This window comes from Magnolia sinica, chromosome 11 (genome assembly GCF_029962835.1).
Source record: "Magnolia sinica isolate HGM2019 chromosome 11, MsV1, whole genome shotgun sequence".
NCBI lineage: Eukaryota > Viridiplantae > Streptophyta > Magnoliopsida > Magnoliales > Magnoliaceae > Magnolia > Magnolia sinica.
The window spans coordinates 67,987,879-68,008,578 of NC_080583.1; the positions used below are offsets into that span (position 1 = coordinate 67,987,879).

The window sequence follows — 20,700 nt, forward strand, 5'->3', positions numbered from 1 at the left end:
TTAAATCAAGATATGAACAATTGAATATAATATGCTATGACCATCTGATTCCCAAGTTTAAATAAATTATATTAATGCAAATACAGTTATCATCAAAGGAAAAAAAAAACTATTATATATAAAAACTATTACACCACGGTGTTACCCTTCTACAGACAGAATCTACTACCATCTTCTAAGTGGAATACACCCGAATCATCGCTAGAATACACCCGAATCATCGCCTGCATTAGTACCCCATTCTCTGCTCTCAGCGTTCATACGCCAAATTTCGATCATGGGATCCTACAAGGAGGATTTTTCAATGTACATTTAACTCATAATAAGCATAACCACAAGTTTACCCAAGTCACAAAGGCAACATCATCATTACATATCCACTAATATAAACAGTTGAAACAGTGCTGAAAGGGAAATGCATATGTCAAAAATCAAAGCTCCATAAGTCCGCTACATGCTCCAAGCTCAATGCTTTTGCAACCTGACGCCACCTGCATGCATCTATCGTGCATAAGCTTATAGAAAGCTTAGTGAGTGGTGAAAGTGTGTGCACAAGGTAAGTGCCAAGTAAGCAATATCAAGTAAGCGGAAATACAATATCAGAGTACACAATGCAAATCAGTTACACAAATGAGGAGTCACAGCGAGCCAAATATTAGATGCCGAGGATATAATACAATATCGAAATAAGCGAAAATATACTGATAAGTCTATGAGTGTCATCAGCCGTACCAAGGTTATGCGATGCAAGGCATGAGTACTAATGGCCATATCAATGCAGAAACATGGCAACCCAAAATGCTAAGTATTGTAGATTCAATGTAATATACGGTGCAAATGAAATGACCAAGCTAGAGTGAAGTTGGGATGATAGTACTTAGTATCGCAGGCTATGGGATCTATCACAAAGGACTTCTATCCAAACCAGTCCCATACCTATTGGATAGTCAGACTTAATGTGGTGAACTCCTAATCTCAGGTTAGTCGCGCGCCTAACTGAAATCCTGGCCATGCGAAGGTACACAACAATTGTTGTGCACCACCAGCCTGAGTGGATAGTGAATGAAACGAATGCATAAGTATGCAACTCCTACTCAATAAGTCCACATATCAGTACTGTTCCTTTATAGGATCATCACCGGGGTCTAGTACACTCCACGCCACCTGCCGCCCCATCAAGCGCACAACTGGGTAAGTGGAAGAGACCTCACTATCCGCCTGGCCAGTAGTCTGCCAATACCTACCCGGCTCGTCGATAGCGGACCCATTCCTCGAGCTGGTCAAACTCAGCCTAGCTATGCCTACTCCCTCGAGTGAGTAAGGCCACACCCCCTCCCAACCGACCAGGACACAGTGAGAGACACTGCCTCCTAGTATTTGGCACTCGCGCGCTCATGTACATCCACTAGGTCTCGACGTTGAGGCATCCTTTGGTACCAAGAGGGTTTTAGGGATTTTCACCCAGGGCCATCTATGGCAGCCCGATGCTCGAACCAAACATTTTCGGTGTCCCATCTGGCCATCCACAATATGCCTGTGGAGGCTACGACCTTGATGTCGCTAGGGCGTACAGTAATCACAACACACAATGCAAGATGCATGAGTCATACAATCCAGTCATGCATCAATCCTGCGCATACCGTGCGCTCATGTGAGATAACCTCCGCCTATCAGGGAGTCTCATAACAATCTGCCCAATGGCATATGCAATGGTCAACCACATCTCATAACAAACATGCAGATGATGCGTATGGGCATGTATCATGATGCTATGCGGTCACATACTCATAATCGGTATCAATAACTAGCATCGACAATCAACCTCGACAATGTGGACATTTAACCAACATTGCCCCCAAGGAATGACCCATATAGAGCCTAACATATAGTGGACTATGGCCTCACACCAGGGCCAAATATACAACACCATGAGCCTCACTCAAGAGCTTAATATACATCATGATGGGCCTCACTCATGGGCCACATATACATCAAGTGGGTCGCATCTCACGGGTCTAATATACATCGCAATGGGCCGCCCCACGAGCCTAATATACATCAAGTCGGGCCTCACCATATGGGCCAAAAATATATCATAATGGGCCACGTCCCATTGGCCTTAAATATATCAAAATGAGCTTCGACAATCGGAATCAGCCTCAACAATTGAAATCGACACTCGGAATCGGCCTCAATACTCGGCCTCAACAATCGAAATAGGTAAATCGGTCACGTCAATCAAAAATCGGTCGCAATCGCTAATCGGCAATCGGCCACGACAATCGGAATCGGTCAATCGATCACGATAATCGGCCTCGATCGCTAATTGGCAATCGGTCAAATTAATCAGAATCGATCGATAATCGAAATCGGCAAATCGATCACGACAATAAAAAATCGGCAATCGGTCACGATAATCGGCCTCGATCACTAATCGACAATCGGTCACGACAATCGGCCTCGATCGCTAATCGACAATCGGTCAAGTCAATCGGTCATGATAAATGGCCTCGATCGCTAATCGGCAATCGGTCAAGTCAATCGGAATCGGCAATCGGCCACGACAATCAGAATCGATCGATAATCGAAATCGGCAAATCGGTCACGTCAATCAGAAATCAATAATCGGTTATGGTAAACGGCCTCGATCGTTAATCGGCAATCAGCCATGACAATCAGAATCGATCGATAATCAGAATCGGCAAATTGGTCACGACAATCGACACCGATAATCAGCATCGATAATCGGCACCAATAATCAGGGTTGATAATCGGCACCGATAATCAGTAGATAAACAAAGCGGGGTCCATAGATGATCAGTCGATCAACCATAGTATAAAGATCAGCACTCAGCCGTGGTTATATCAAATCTGATAGCACGGACCCATCCGTCTCTGGTGAATGGGGCCCACTGATTAGGGTTAACCCACTAAGAGAATGGGCCTAACAAGGCCTAAGGGAAGGTCACAATGAGGACGTCTAACCATCATTGCCCCTCAATGTGGACATCTAACCAACATTGCTCCCAACGAGTGGCCCACATAAGGGATTTATACGCAACGCGGTGGCTACACATGCATCACATTGGGCCTTACATACATCGCATTGGGCTTCATACGAGGGCCTCAAGTGTATCACAATGGGCCACGCCCATGGGCCTTTAATACATCACATTGGGCCTCGCCCATGGGCCTCACATACATCGCATCGGGCCGATCGAATGGGACGATTTGAATGGGCCAACTTAGATGGGCCGAATCAAATGGGCCTTACTAATGGGCTTATGTCAATCGGGCCCACCCTTATGCATTTTTGAGACCCGACCTATTCATAAGTTAACATAGGGATAGATGAAGTGAAGACCAAATATCAGTTTGAGTGGGAACCACTGTGGTCCTTAGAATTTTCAACGGTGGACGGCGCTGTCCACTATTTAAATGGTGGGCTCCACTTGAGCTTTAGATCTTACCCATTCTTTTAATCATGCCTGAAAATGATCTCACAAATGGTTGGATGATTTTTATATGACACAAGCATCATGGTGGGTCCCATAAATAGACGACGTGGATGGAAGAGGTGGGACCCACGGAGCTTGCTGCCGTGTACAGTAGCAGGTCACAGGGCAGCCATATATTTGTGGTACATGCAGCTAAGGATGCTTTAAAGAACAACAGAGGTGGGTCCCACGTACGGCCCACCCTTATGTATGTAAATAAAATATATATATTATATATATTATGGATATATATATATATATATATATATATATATATATATATATATATATATATTACATACATATATAGTATGTATCTACATATAAAATATATATTATATATTATATAAATATCACAGCTACATATATAGGATTATGTATATATTATATTACATATACAATATCATAGCAGGTGGGTCCCCACGTGGGAACCTACCAGATATAGTATTATATATATATATATATATATATATATATATATATATATATATATATATATATTATATTATATAATAAATCATCCAGGCCATCCATGGCCTGGACAGTCATGTGCATTAAGGAGGGCCCCACACGTGAGGTGGGTTCCACCGTCCAAGGACGATGGACACCACACATACGTGATGATGTGGACCACTCCAAATGGATGGACGGCGTGGATGGGTCCCATGGACCCCACCGTCAGTCCACACTCCACCATAGCCACCTGCACTAGGGAATCATGCCAAGACCTCAGCTTTAAAACGAGGTATCTTTCACTTAGCCTACCACGTGAGCCATGGATCTGGGTCCCACTGTCCTTGGACGATGGATGCACCACATGCGTGTGGCGTGGCCCACCAAAATGGATGGATGACGTGGGTGGGTCCCATGGACCCCACCGTCTACACACACTTCACTATTAGTGCACCCACGTCAGTCCACACTTCGTTGTTACCACTCCTCATGTCAGTGCACCCACTGACAGTTAACACTTCACTGTTAGTTGCACCCTCCACTGGTGCATCCGCCTGGACGGACGGTGTGGATGTACACCTCATCAAGGTGGGTCCCACATGGCCCACCTGTTTTGGATTAGCCTGATATTTGTGTTTTGCCTATGGCACATACCACCCATGAAAACAGTGGGGTCCACATCAATGGATGGCGTGGATAAGGTCATGCATCAAGTGGGCTACAGGCCATCATACACAAAAAAAAACAATAGAGAGAGAGAGGGAGAGAGAGAATGGAGAGGATGGAGGGGCCTCACCACTATAGGCCTCTCTTTGATACAAAGCCTACATCAAGGTGGGTCCCACCATAAGTGGGCCCTTACATCATAAAAATTAAAGAGATGAAGATCCGAGATCACCCACCATCTTCTTCTTGCTCCCTTGGCTTCCTTTGCTCCTTAGCTTCGATCCTAACGGAGGAGATGGAGTTTGGATGGTTGAGATGGGAGATGAGAGGATGAGAAGTGGGCCACATTAAAGCTCCTCCATGAGAGCATGGGAAGCTTGGACGTGTGGTGTTTTCAGTTACTTGGAATGGAGCTTGAGAAATGAGAGAGAGAGAGAGGGTTGTAAGGAGAGAGAGAGAGGGATGGGTGATGGAGTGATGAATGTGGTGAGTGATGAGTGTGTAAGAGATTGTTGACTTTAGGGGTAGGTTGTGTAAGAAATGTATGGGGTGTGTAAGAACTTTTTGACTTATGGGGTTGCTTGGGGATGAGTGTGAGGTGATGGTGTACTTGACCCTTGATGGGATTGATTGATTGATTGAGGTGACATGTCATAGAGATTCTCTTGGATTTTGTAACGCGCGTCGTTTTCCTCGAACTGAACGCGGGCACACATCTCCTAGCCAGGGTATCGGATCGATATGTAAGACGCGGCGTTGGAACCGCGGCGATGGTGCGGTCGCAATGGTACAAGTCTCGGATTAAGCTGACTCTGGAATATAAGATATGACTTAGGGTCGCGCGCAAACGTTGATCACAGATCGCAGGTTGCCGGAATTCGACCGGGAAGACTGCGGAAGCCTACGGAATGGTTCGGGTTGTGATACGGGACTTACAGCTCTCCCCTCCAAAATAAAAATTTCGTCCTCGAAATTTAAACCACAACATAACCAATACATAGCTTACCCAGGGAGGGAAAACCACACCACTATATATATAATCAGAACACAACATACCAACATAATCAAACACCTAAGAGATATGGATAACGCCCACGAATCTCAAGCTTTAACTCCCAAGAAGCCTCATTTATGAATAATCTAGGAAGACGGTGCAGGGGCCAAGTCACACGAATCGTCGATGACCCCCCCTGATGTCTGAGGATCTTCTTGCTACCGCTACTGTGGTCTCGGTGGCAGATATGTCGTCGCTGCTGCTGCTGAGGACTGGGACACTCGCTCCTGTGATGCCCTATCCCACCGCACCCAAAGCAAGTACCAGAGAACGGTTTGGGTGTCAGGAGCTGCCGAGGGTGGGGGCACTCCCACAAGCGGTGCCCCACCTCACCACATCTAAAGCATACACTTGAGGACTGACGTATAGGTGGTGCAAATGTTAAGAAGGATGCACAATTCCTGTGCCTTTGTGGCCGTCGAAGCTGCTGAAAACTACCAGAGTGGGCCTGCCTCTTCCAGCCTCCTCTCTAAAGAATGGCGGTCATTGCTTGTAACATCTGCTGCAGCTGGTCTGCACTTACAAACATGGTCGGTGCTGTGCTAGACTCAGATGAGGGTGCAGAAGTCTCTGGTGAGTAACAGGAATCTCAGGCGGGGAAATTGAAGTCGTTCAGGTCACTCGCTTGGGTTTCATGTCCTATAGGAAGGAATAAGGGCCTATCATCCTGGGGAACTCTCAAATGCACACATTATAAAGAGCTACATCAGAAAGTTTCTAAGTTATTCAAATTCAGGGATCTAATCATTCTAAGTTTGCAACAATCATATAGTATAAGGTAGCTATCAGCAGATATGTGATGTTATCCTCACGTATTCCTAAGTTATGCTCTGATACCAACTTCTATCATGCCCCAAACCCGGAAATCGGATTCATAAGAATCTTGATTGCCTAACCCGGTGCCAACAGCCTCCGTAGTACCCCATTCTTGGCTCTCAACATATACGCCAGATTCCGATCCTGGGATCCTACAAGGAGGATTTTTCAATGTACATTTAACTCATAATAAGCATAACCACAAGTTTACCCAAGTCACAAAGGCAACATCATCATCACATATCCACTAATATAAACAGTTGAATACAGTGCTGAAAGGGAAATACATATGTCAAAAATCAAAGCTCCATAAGTCCGCTGCATGCTCCAAGTTCAATGCTATTGTAACCTAATGCCACCTGTACGCATCTATCGTGCATAAGCTTATAGAAAACTTAGTGAGTGGTGAAAGTGTGTGCACAAGGTAAGTGCCAAGTAAGCAATATCAGAGTAAGTGAAAGTACTGACAAGTCCATGAGTCATACAATATCAGGGTGCACAATGCAAATCAGTTATGAAAATGATGAGTCAAAGCAAGCCAAATATTAGATGTCGAGGATACAATGCCATAAATCATAAAATATCAAAATAAGCGAAAATATACTGATAAGTCTATGAGTGCCATCAGTCGTACAAAGGCTATGCAATGCAAGGCATGAGCACTAATGGCCATATCAATGCAAAAACATGGCAACCCAAAATGCTAAGTATTGTAAATGCGGTGCGAATGAAATGACTAACCTGGAGTGAAGTCGGGATGATAGTATATAGTATCGCAGGCTATGGGGTCCATCACAAGGGACTTCTATCCAAACCAGTCCCATACCTAAATTTGGATAGTTAGACTCAATGTGGTGAACTCCTGATCTCAGGTTAGTCACATGCCTAACAGAAATCCTGGCCATGCGAAGATACATAACAATTAGTTGCGCACCACCAGCCCGAGTGGATAGTGAATGAAACGAATGCATGAGTATGCAACTCATACTCAATAAGTCCACATATCAGTATAGTTCCTTTCTGGGATCATCCCCGGGGTCTACTACACTCCACGCCACCCGCCGCCCCATCAAGCGCACAACCGGGTAAGTGGAAGAGACCTCACTATCCACTTTGACAGTGGTATGTCAATATCAGGCCCGACTACTTGATAGCGGACCCATTCCTCAAGCCGGTCAAACTCAGCCTAGCTATGCCTACTCCCTCCCAACCGACCACGACACAGTGGGAGACGTGTCCTCCTGGTATTCGGCACTCAGGCGCTCATGTACATCCACTTGGTCTCGACGTTAGGGCGTCCTATGGTATCAAGAGGGTTTAGGGATTTTCACCCAAGGCCATCTATGACAGCTCGATGCTAATAACATATTTTTAATGTCCCATCTAGCTATCCACGATATGCCTGTGGAGGCTACAACCCTGATGTTGCTGGGGCGTGCAGTAATCACAACACAATGCAAGATGCATGAGTCATACAATTCAGTCATGCATCAATCCTGTGCATATCGTGCGCTCACATGAGATAACCTCCACCTATCAGGGTGTCTCATAACAACTTGTCAAATGACATATGCAATGGTCAACCACGTCTCATAACAAACATGTAGATGATGCGTATGGGCATGTATCATGATGCTATGCCATCACATACTCATAATCGGTATCAATAACCGGCATCGACAATCAACCTCGATAATGTGGACATTTAACCAACATTGGCCCCAAGGAATGGCCCATATAGAGCCTAACATATAGTGGACTCATGGCCTCACACTAGGGCCAAATATACAACACCATGGGCCTCACTCAAGAGTTTAATGCACATCACGATGGGCCTCACTCATAGGCCACATATACATCAAGTGAGTCACATCTCACGGGTCTAATATACATCGCAATGGCCTGCTCTCACGGGCCTAATACACATAAAGTCAGCCTCACCATATGGGCCAAAAATATATCACAATGAGTCATGTCCCATGGGCCTCGAATACATCACAATGGGCCTCGACAATCGAAATCGGCCTCAACAGTTGGAATCGACACTCGGAATCGGCCTCGATACTCGGCCTTGACAATCGGAATCGACAAATCAGTCACGTCAATCGGAATCGATCAATGATCGGAATCGGCAAATCAGTCATGATAATCGGCCTCAATCGTTAATAGGCAATCGCCACGACAATCGAAATCGGCAAATCGGTCATGTCAATCGAAAATTGACAATCGGTCACGATAATCGGCCTTGATCACTAATAGGCAATCGGCTACGACAATCAGAATCGGCAAATTGGTCATGACAATCGGAATCAATCAGTAATCAAAATCAGCAAATCGGTAACGTCAATTGAAAATCAACAATCGACCACGATAATCGCCCTCGATCGCTAATAGGTAATCGGCCACGACAATCAGAATCGGTCAATAATCGGAATCGGTAAATTGGTCAGGTCAATCGGAATTGGCAATTGGTCATGAATAAATAGCCTCGATCGCTAATCGGCAATCACCATGACAATGGAATCGATCGATAATTGGAATCGGCAAATCTGATCGACAATCGCACCGATAATCAGCATCGATAATATGCACTGGTAATCAGGGTCGATAATCGGCACTGATAATAGGGTCTATAATCGGTGTCGGCCTAGATAATCGGCACCCATAATGAGCAGATAAACAAAGCGGGGTCCATAGATGATCAGTCGATCAACCATAGTATAAAGATCGGCATTCAGCCGTGGTTATATCAAATCTGATAGCACGGAGTCATCCGTCTACGGTGAATGGGGCCTACTTGTTTGGGTTAACCCATGAAGAGAATGGGCCTAACAAGGCCTCAGGGAAGGCCACAATGAGGACGTCTAACCATCATTGCCCCTCAATGTGGACATCTAACCAAGATTGCTCCCAAGGAGTGGGCCAAATAAGGGATTTTTACGCAACACGGTGGCTGCACATGTATCACATTGGGCCTCACATACATCGCATTGGGCTTCATACGAGGGCCTCAAGTGTATCATAATGGGCCACGCCCATGGGCCTTGAATACATTACATTGGGCCTCGCCCATGGGCCTCACATACATCACATCGAGCTGATCGAATGGGACGATTTGAATGGGCCAACTTAGATGGGCCGAATCAAATGGGCCTTACTAATGGGCTTATGTCAATCGGGCCCACCCTTATGCATTTTTGAGACCCGACCTATTCATAAGTTAACATAGGGATAGATGAAGTGAAGACCAAATATCAGTTTGAGTGGGAACCACTGTGGTCCTTAGAATTTTCAACGGTGGACGGCGCTGTCCACTATTTAAATGGTGGGCTCCACTTGAGCTTTAGATCTTACCCATTCTTTTAATCATGCCTGAAAATGATCTCACAAATGGTTGGACAATTTGTATACGACACAAGCATCATGGTGGGTCTCATAAATAGACGACGTGGATGGAAGAGGTGGGACCCACGGAGCTTGCTGCCGTGTACAGTAGCAGGTCACAGGGCAGCCATATATTTGTGGTACATGCAGCTAAGGATGCTTTAAAGAACAACAGAGGTGGGTCCTATACCCAAAACATATATATATATAATATATATATATATATATATATATATATATATATATATATATATATATATGTTATATATGTAAGGATGCTACTGTGCAGCTTTTATGTATCTACATATAAAATATATATTATATATTATATAAATATCACAGCTACATATATAGGATTATATATATATATATATATATATATATATATATATATATATATATAATCTTATATATATATTATATTACATATACAATATCATAACAGGTGGTTCCCCACGTGGGAAAGCTGATTTAATATTGTGTATATATCTATATATATATATATATATATATATATATATATATATATATATATATATATATATATATATATTATATAATAAATCAACGTCCAGGGGACAGTCATATGCATCAAGGAGGGCCCCACATGTGAGGTGGGTTCCATCGTCCAAGGACGGTGGACACCACACGTATGTGATGGTGTGGCCCACTCCAAATGGATGGACGGCGTGGATGGGTCCCATTGACCCCACCGTCAGTCCACACTCCACTGTAGCCACCTGCACTAGGGAATCGTGCCAAGACCTCAACTTTGAAATGAGGTATCTTTCACTCAGCCTACCATGTGAGTCATGGATCTGGGTGGATGCACCACATGCGTGTGGCGTGGCCCACCAAAATGGATGGACGACGTGGGTGGGTCCCATGGACCCCACCATCTGCACACACTTCACTGTTAGTGCACCCACGTCAGTCCACACTCCATTGCTACCACTCCCCACGTTAGTGCACCCACTGATAGCCACACCCTCCATCAATTACATCCAGCGTCCGCCTGGATGGACGGTGTGGATGTACACCTCATCAAGGTGGGTCCCACATGGCCCACCTATTTTGGATTAGCCTGATATTTGTGTTTTGCCCATGGCATGTACCACTCATGAAAACAATGGGGTCCACATCAATGGATGGCGTGGATAAGGTCATGCATCAAGTGGGCCACAGGCCATCATACACAAAAAAAATGGAGAGAGAGAGAGAGAGAGAACGGAGAGGATGGAGGGGCCCCACCACTATGGGCCCCTCTTTGATACAAAGCCTACATCAAGGTGGGTCCCACCATAAGTGGGCCCTTACATCACAAAAATTAAAGAGATGAAGATCCGAGATCACCCACCATCTTCTTCTTGCTCCCTTGGCTTCCTTTGCTCCTTAGCTTCGATCCTAATGAAGGAGATGGAGTTTGGATGGTTGAGATGGGAGATGAGAGGGTGGGAAGTGGGCCACATTAAAGCTCCTCCATGAGAGCTTGGGAAGCTTGGACGTGTGGTGTTTTTGGTTGCTTGGAATGGAGCTTGAGAAATGAGAGAGAGAGGGTTGTAAGGAGAGAGAGAGGGATGGGTGATGGAGTGATGGATGTGGTGAGTGATGGGTGTGTAAGAGATTGTTGACTTTAGGGGTAGGTTGTGTAAGAAAGGTATGGGGTGTGTAAGAACTTTTTGACTTATGGGGTTGCTTGGGGATGAGTGTGAGGTGATGGTGTACTTGACCCTTGATGGGATTGATTGATTGATTGAGGTAACATGTCGCAGAAATTCTCTTAAGTTTTACAACGCACGTCGTTTTTCTTGAACTGAACACTGGCCTACATCTCCTGGCAAGGGTATCGAATTAGTATGCAGGATGCGGTGTTAGAACCGCGAAAATGGTGCAGTCGTAATGGTACAAGTCTCGGATTAAGCCGACTCAAATCTACGAGAGTTATCATTAAATGGAAAAAAAATAAAAAGCAATTATATATAAAAACTATTACACCAGGTACGGTGTTACCCTTCCAGAGCAAGAATCTACTACCATCCTCTAAGTGGAATACACTCGATTCACCGCCTGCACTGGCACTTGCAAAATATATGTAATTACCTTTGTAGCCGTCATCAAATGATGCTGTAACCAAAAAGCATCCGATCACCTAGGCTTTCCACCTTAATCCAACAGGAACCACTTGGGTCCATCTTAAAAAGTCGAAATTTGGACCGAAATCTATAATATTGCCTACATTTTGATATACATTCAGGCAACCAATGGTATATTCTTATAACCATTAAGAGATCCCCACATTATTGCACGAGAAAGACTTGTGACACATCAGCACTACCAGCACCGCAAGGATATTCTACTTCGGGACCTTGAAAAAGCTTCGATTTAGCTAAGTTAGGATGAGGATCCAACTCATATATTATGAGTTCTGTGAAATATTTTACTATATATAATCGATTGTTATAGAATTTGATATCAGTGTATTTTCTAAGCATGCGTCCACACATTGAATTAAGTTCAGTGCAATGATAAAATGGCCTTAGCATGTAAAGCCCGTTCTTCCAAAAATCTTCCACATTCCGGTACTTGCCTGAGTTACAAACCTTAGATTGACGAGGGACTTGGATTTGTTCATGGGATCTTAAATTCAATAGAAAACATCCCTAAGTCTTCTTATCCATCAGTATCCCCCATCCATTAGAAAATCCTAAACAAATTGCTGGACTAAAGCACGAGAGATGTAGCCTGTAAACATTGTTGTCTGGTAAATTGAGGACTACAAAGAATCATTGGGACTTGATGCGATGGAGGATGAGCATTGCAGTCCACCATCTTTATCACGGCGGCCTACCAAGTAAGGCAAAATGCTTTGGCACGAATGCAATCAACCAAAGATAGACACATTAGAATAGTGATGATCAGATTTCAGTGGGAAGTTTTGACCACACATTTCTATTCTCCTTTAATCTCTCTAAGTTATCCCTCACATCTCCTTCCTTAGCCTCCTATCCCTCTTCGCCATCTCCTTGAAGAATAAAACTTCGGCTCTACGGAGCTGTACGGGATGCTCGCTCGCCGCCAGCAAACACTAAGCTCTGTGGGGCCTACCTTGATGGCTATGTTATATCCACACTGCATATCTGTTTCTCTGGCTCACGTTAGATGTCACCTCAGGAGTAAGTCACATTCAAAATTCAAGTGAGACATTACACAGGAAACGGTGCATTCCGTTGAAACCTTCTTATATATGGGTCCACATAACTCTTAGAGCGGACCGATATTTGTGTTTTCCATTCATCGGAGGCTACCACCACCACATGAACCACCTGATGCATGGCTCCGAGTGGCAAACACGTGCCATGAACGGAGGGACGCGCCTTCAGAGTATTCCTGACTATGGGCCCACCATAAAGTATGTATTTTATATCCACGCCGTCCATCTATTTTTCCCACTCATTTTAGGGTGTAGCAAAACTAAATCTCAGGTGGACCCACCACAGGAAACTTTGGTGATTGAACTCCAGCCATTAAAATATTCTCTGGGACCACAAAAATTTTGGATCAAGCTGATATTTGTGTGACCCCGTCATCTAGGTCTTTGTGACCTTATCAAGAGGTTGGATGGCAAATAAACATTCCGGTATCCCTGAAGAAGTTTTTAATGGCGGGCATTCAATCATCAATGTTGCCTTAGGTGGGGTCCACTTAAGATTTGAATCTATTCATTTATACCCTAAATCAGCCGTCAAAAGGGATGGACATGTTGTACGCTGGCTGCACTGCCACTAGCTAGGTGGCTGGTGCTCTGTGGGTTATACAATGATGCATGTGTTATATTCATACCGTTCATCCGTTTTATAGATTATTATACGCTTTTATACTGAGAATGAGACAGATTTAAATAATTAAATCTGATCAGGTAAAAACTAGGACACACGATAATATTTATTTGACATTGAATGTGTTTATTAGGTTATATAAAACTGTGGATGAAAGGAAAAAAACAAATATATGGTTGATTCAAATTATTTATGCCCCCAGTAAGTACTTTCTAATGGTGGGCAAGCCTACGTGGTTCACTTGAGATTTGGATCTACCTTTTTTTTTTTTTTTTTTTTTTGTTCGTATCATAAAATGATTTGAAAAAATAGATAAACGGCATGGATGAAACATATATGTCATGATGGCCCACATAACACCAATCAACAGCCATTGGGTATATGGAACACCTAATTGAGATCTCACTTTCCATTTTACCTTTTACAACTCAAACCTAAGTTAACTTTTCAGATTTTCAGATTATGGTTATCAGAATTTCAGAATTTTGGCCCATACATTAGGTTGAATCACAGCTTTGTGGTTTTCTTCTCTTTTATTTCTCTCTCTTACGCGTTCTTAAAAATATAAAAAATCAAAAATCAAAATCAAAAGAATCCTAAGCATGGAAAACTAGAAAGCTAAGGTCCAAAACACAAGTGTAGAATGAAAAGGATTAAAAAGGAAAGAAAGCAAATCTGAGGTTGGAAGCGAGTATCCATACACTTAAAAACTACAAAGACGCCAACCCTACTAATTTAATGACTCTGTACTTACCACCACCGTCACCTCCGTCATGTATATGTATGATCAAAACATGGTAAGCGGTGGTCAAAGGGTTTCATTTACTCAAAAGCCCATTGGTTCTCCCGTCGGACCTCTTCCTCTTCCTCAGGGGTGAAATCATTCTTTATGTTGAATATTTGGCGGATCTCTTCAGGAGTCTTTCCTTTTATCATATCAGCCATTGTTTGGCAAGTCAGGTCCAGCAACCTCTTAATGTTCAAATAATTTGCTGCTAGGATAAGATCGAAGAGGATCTCTTGATCGACCTTGACGAAATCCGCATCCCAGGCCTTGAGCTCCTCATCGCTGGAGCGGTCATCGGGTTTCTTGCTGACATCCGCCTCGACATGCTTCTTGCAGTACTCAATGACCTTGGAGAGGATCTTGCTAGTGACGTTGGGGAGGGGGATGCCGTTGTCCGTGCAGTCATCCTCGATCATATGCTTAATTGTCTGCGATTTGAGGGCTACCGCCTCATCGATCAGGAACTCTTCACCGTCCGAGCTCTTCAGGGTCACCTTCTTCGAAGCCATGGATATAGACCAGTTCGAAATCTGACATAAGTTCAACATATAAGCAGTTTAATAGAGTCCTCAAATTAACAGGTTGAACCAACTTTCATATAGTTTAACTAGAAAATTATAATAATCTAATTTATTTAGAATTAGAATCTGCATATAAGTCTAACTTACCTGAGCTAACCTTGAAACTCGATCACCTGATCAGCTAACCTTGAACTAACTTGAATCTCTCTTTCTCAGGATTCTTTCTTTCTTTCTTTCTTTCTTTTCGGATATGCAGTAGGTTTTTATAGGCTCTCTTACGGTATTAGTAGGATGCAGTGGGTTTTTATAGGCTCTGTTACGTATTAGAAAGACACAAGGAAACGATGATTGCGTACTACCCCGCCCTGTCTCCATTACGGAACGGTTAGGAGCTTTGAGTAGACATTGTGATGTATGGGGCCATATCTACACCGTCCATACAGTTTTTCGTATCATTTTAGAGTATAAGCCCAAAATTGAGATAGATCCAAGACAGATGTGGACTACACGATGGGGATTAGACCCTTACCGTTGAAAACTTCTTGGGGCCACAGAAGATTCGGATGGAGCTTGTATTTGTGTTTTCTTTTCATCCAGGTCAATGTAACTTTATGAATAAGTTTGGATGAAAAATAAACATCACGATGGGTACTAGAAAAGTTTTAACGGTGATAATCATGATCATGGATGCTTCCTGTGGTGTGGTCCACTTGAGCCTTGGATCTTATTATTTTTAATACTCAAAAGTAAAATGATGCGAAAAAATAGATGGACGGTGTGGATAAGGCCCATACATCAAGGTGGCTACTCAATCTTAGAGACGGGCGGGTAAGATGCAATCCCGTCTGTAAAAGGTGTTGGATGTCGGTTTGCAGGTTTACGCATGGCTACCGAAATTTTTCTAGGGCCCACCATGATGCTTTTTTGAAATCGAACCTGTTCACGAGGTCTCACACACGAGGATGAAGGGAAATTACAAATATTAGGTTGATCCAAAGTTTCTATGGCCCACAAAGTTTTCACCGGTAGGCCTTATTGTCCTTGTGCTTTATGCAGTGGTTCACTTGTAATTTGGATATGCTTGGGTGTTTTGTCCAATGCTCTAATATTGTCCAATGCTCCATTTCCTAGGAAAGCCTTTCGCAGAAGATTCTGCGAAAGGATGCTGGGTGGGACCTACAGATATGTTTTTAAGAAATCCACCCTGTCTATCCATTTTTCAAGCTAATTTTATGATGTTATAACAAAAATTAGATGTATCCAACACTCAAGGTTGACACACTAGAGGAAGTAGTGGGAATTCAGTGAGCACCGTTGAAGCATTCTTATGGCCATAAAAGTTTTGTTTCAGGCTATCGTTTTTTACGGCCATAAAAGTTCAGATAGCGTATAAACATCAAGTTGGAGCCCAAGAAGGTTTCAACGGTAGTAATTTTTTTCCCCAATTTTTTCTCTGGTGTGACCTACTTGAGTGTTGGATAAACCTCAATTTTGGTCGCACATCCTAAAATTATCTCGCAAAACGGATGGACGGGGTGGATTTCTCAAATGAATCTGTGGGCCCATCCTTGCCCTGGAACTTCGTTTGAAAGGCTTTGGCAGGAAATCGGCGTCCCACCACCACGCAGTGGAAGCGGATTGCGTACTGAGTAAACTCTGAGGACCCCACTGCCATTCATGCATTGTATCCACTCAGTTCATCTCTTTTAACACATAATTTTAGGGCTTTATCCCAAAAATGGAGCATATCCTAACCTCAAGTGGACCACACCATTGGAAACAGTGTGTGTGAATTGAATATCTACCATTGAAGAATTCTTGGGGGCAACCGAAGTTTTAGATCAAGCTGATATTTGTGTTTTCCCTTCATCCATGTCTGTCTGATCTTATGAACAGGTTGGATGACAAATAAACATCACTAGGGACCTTAGAAAGTTTTCAACGGTGGAAATCAATAGCTCCACTTTTTCCTGTGGTATGGTCAACTTGAGCTTTATATATGCATTAATTTTGGATTGAACCCCTAAAAGGCTCTTGGAAAAATGAAGGGTTGGTGTGGATAAACTACATGCATTCACGGTGGGCCCAACAGAGTTTACTCAGTACCATAAGATCCTAACTCAGTACTCAATCCAATTTCCCAGTGTCCGCTTCCGGTTGAAATGAGATCAAAGTTACATGACCCTATATTCACATTACCCGTTCGTCCATTTAGATAGATTATTTTAGAGCATTAGCCTATAAACGATTTATATCCAAAGCTCAAGAGGACCAAACCACAAATCGCGGACAATTATTCCTATGGTTAAACATTGGTAGGGCTCACCATAACTTTTATTTTACATTTAATCTATTCATAAGGTCACAAAGAATAGATTAAATGTAAAATAAAAGTTACAAAAAGAAGATGAATTATGAATAGATTAATAATAGATAGTTGTTTGTTATATTCAACGAGCAGTTGCTAATTAAATGGGATGGACAGCAGTATAGCAGCTAAAACATAGCAGTACCTGTAGTTCAAATACAGCAAGAATCTATGATTAAGAAACAACATCAATCTGTCATGAAGAGAGTTGAATCTGCTATGAGACGAGAGTTAAATAAACTCTGAACTAGTGCTGAAAACTGCTATAAACTAGCTGTGTAATCTGATAATAATCTAAGCTGTGATCTGAACTACAGTCAGCTACAAATTAAGGTTAAAACAGTGGAAGGTTTGAATACCTGATGTTTATATATTCTGGCTCTTGTGCAGCAGTGGCCTCTGTTCTGAGTGGCCAACTGAGCTTATGAGATTATGAAGGGGATTAACATTTCCCAAATGAAGACCGTTGCACCTTGGGAGAGTTGATGATTGACTGTTGGGGTAGTGGATTGAAGTCTATAAAAGGGTATCAGGAACCCCATTACAAGGAATAACAGAAAATACAACAAAATCTCTCCTAATGTGATCATTAGTCTCACGACATTCCCCTCGTCATTTTGGCAACATTCGACAGTCCTTATGTCCCTATAAAATTTCAACAATTCAGTCATACGATCTGAGAGTTTCAGATTTTAACATGGGTAACATACATACAAAAATGATAAATAGCAATGCAATGTAACAAAAATACTACGTTGAAGAGTTGAGGACTGACAAAACAATTAAAACCACCCGTTTCCAGATTTAGGACCTGTGCAGTAACCAGTGGGTCCCATCATTTAAGGACTGGGTCCCATATCTTCAGCCAATAAGAGTTCATGAGATCTCCATTCTCTTCACAAAGTGGGTATATATACATTATCTTTAATTTTACAAATCAATGTACTTGTTCTTTATATTCTACCGAGAGCAGGTCACTGCTCATGTTAAGAGTTAAAAAAGCAAAGAATAGAGAAGAAACACATGCTGAGGCATCCAAAGTGAGCTACCCAAACAGAAAATCAACCAAAGACATGACCCCTAATCTCTCTACACCAACAAAATCAAGATCCCATTGCTGCAGGTAGTGGCGATTGAGGACACTTTGCAGTCAAAGCTTGACAGCATAAGCTTTCTATTCTTAGTATCTGAAAAGCTCCTTCATTGCTGATTCCCACTCTAGATATGCCTCAGGTAATATGGGATGACAAGAGATTTTCTAAGAATGCTTATAGAAAATTGACAGATGGTTCCATGAAAAAAATATACATATGAAGAACACAGCAAAGTGTGATATGATACCATCTGAAAAAGAAAGAAAACAGTGATAGTATTTCTCTATATCATGTGTACAACCTATAGAGATATTAATCCCTATCTCTAGGAACAGTTACAGGAAATAATTGTTATCTATAGGAGCAATTACAACAAACAGTTCTTATCTATTTGTGCAGCTAGAAGATATAAGGTTGAGAATGAGAAAATCAAATTCTAACAGGATCCACCACCACTCTAAATAACATGGCTTCTCCCTACCGCATCCACACGCGCACGCATGCCACCCCCTCACCCACGTACGTATGAAGAATGAGGGCCTCACCATCAATCTGGCTCGATGACGACGTCCAGCGAGGGCCTCCTAGTTAGAAGATGAAGTTTTGGTTCATGAGAGTGAACCCAATAGCCAAGAAAAGCCCATCATAGGATCTCATGATCGTGGCCCACTAGTTGGATTGATTTCATATTTTAGGTCTTGCTTATTGATATTATTTAGAACATCATGAACGCTTTAGATTTCTTTGTTTGGTTTTTATTTTAGTTTACTTCATCGCCAAGTAATAGGTTGCGCACATGACGCGAGTTTTGGGGTATAGGGTTTTCCTATAAATAGGCACCTCTTGTAGCTCTTTTGATTCATTGAAGATTAATAAAAATTCTGTGTTTTCCTACTCTCTGAGTTGTAAAGCTTAATTGGGTGCGAAGCCCTCCCTTCATCGAAGGGTCAACTACCGTGGTGCGAAGTCACATCTATCCCGATTCGCTCTCATCCATCGCCATCTCTACTACCAATCTTCTACCATCCCTTCTTCTCATCTCACCCCATCATCTACACTTCGAATCAATCATCTATTGCAGCAATTCTCCTCCCCACAACAAAATTTCATAATCTGGCCCTACAGGAGGGTTGAAACTTCGGCGGAGCACCACAAACAAACTGTGCATCGGATCGAGCTGAGATTTGGGGGTTTTGGAGTTCATCCTTGGCCGACCAGGGCCAAGGTGGACTTTTTCTGAATAGTGAGCTCCACACACGTGGGGCCGTGATCACATGCACGTGGGTCTGGCCATTGATGCTGTCCGCGCGAGGGAACTGTTTTTCAGTTCAAGTTTTCTTCTTATTTTACCCTCTCATACCAGTTTTTCATAAACCCTAACTCTAGATTGCATTATCCTTAATTTATTTGCCCCTTTTTTCACCCTAGGGTTCTTTGAATTGAAATTGGTGAATCCCTTAGATTAGGGACTGATTGTTGTGCATGTGTGGATGATTATTGCTTATCTTTGAGCATCGTTTGGTTATAATTTTAATAGATTCAGCCCTAACATGTGTAGGCCTGGACCCGCATAGATTCCCCTTAATTGAATGGTTTCGACTATCATGTGGGATATCAAATTTGTGTAATTGTTTCTGAACTAATGTGAGCTTAAGCCTGAAATCTCGCACATCATATTTAAATTTCATGTCCTGCATCAAATTTGGTATCAAAGCTTGGGGTTCTTATAGGGGAATACATTATTTGTTTAGGGTTAGTTTGTTTGAGTCCGTCATGCATTTTGTCCATCACATGTAGCTTTTAGGAGTCTATAGTCCCTTATTTTATTAACTATATTGCTGGAGTAACATTGCATAGTCCCCTCATATAGAGTCTCGTAGGATCATTTAGTCCCATATAGTCGTCGTAGAAAGTCCTTAGGTTGAGTTAGTAAGTTGTACACCCACATGCACGGGTTATGGTTTTGGCTAGCACCCTACACTAAACATGGAACAACCGTTAGAGTCACTAAACAAGTTGTCCCAACAGATTGAGTCTTGGGGTAAGTGCTTGGAACGAAGCATAGATCAATGCCTTGACCAAATAGAGGCCTCCCTCAGGACAAACCCCACCATTAGGGAAGATGACCAATCTCAGGCAAGTGGCCAGGAGGATAGACCAATGAATGGAGGTGGCCAAGGAATCAGTCATGGGCATGCACCCATACCCTCACCCCATGAGGGAC

The 20,700-nt window shown here is 42.8% G+C and overlaps 1 protein-coding gene across 2 annotated transcripts in view; it reads right to left on the reverse strand.

The window, feature by feature from the left end:
- Positions 1-14,402: 14,402 nt before the first annotated feature.
- The window catches only part of LOC131219284 (SKP1-like protein 1A), a 49,199-nt gene continuing 42,901 nt past the window's right edge, over positions 14,403-20,700 (reverse strand). For both annotated transcript variants that reach the window (XM_058214352.1, XM_058214353.1), the window contains exon 2: positions 14,403-15,023. In XM_058214352.1, coding sequence (XP_058070335.1) covers positions 14,529-15,002 — 474 coding nt within the window. In that variant the 5' untranslated portion in view covers positions 15,003-15,023 and the 3' untranslated portion in view covers positions 14,403-14,528. The remainder of the gene's footprint in view (positions 15,024-20,700) is intronic.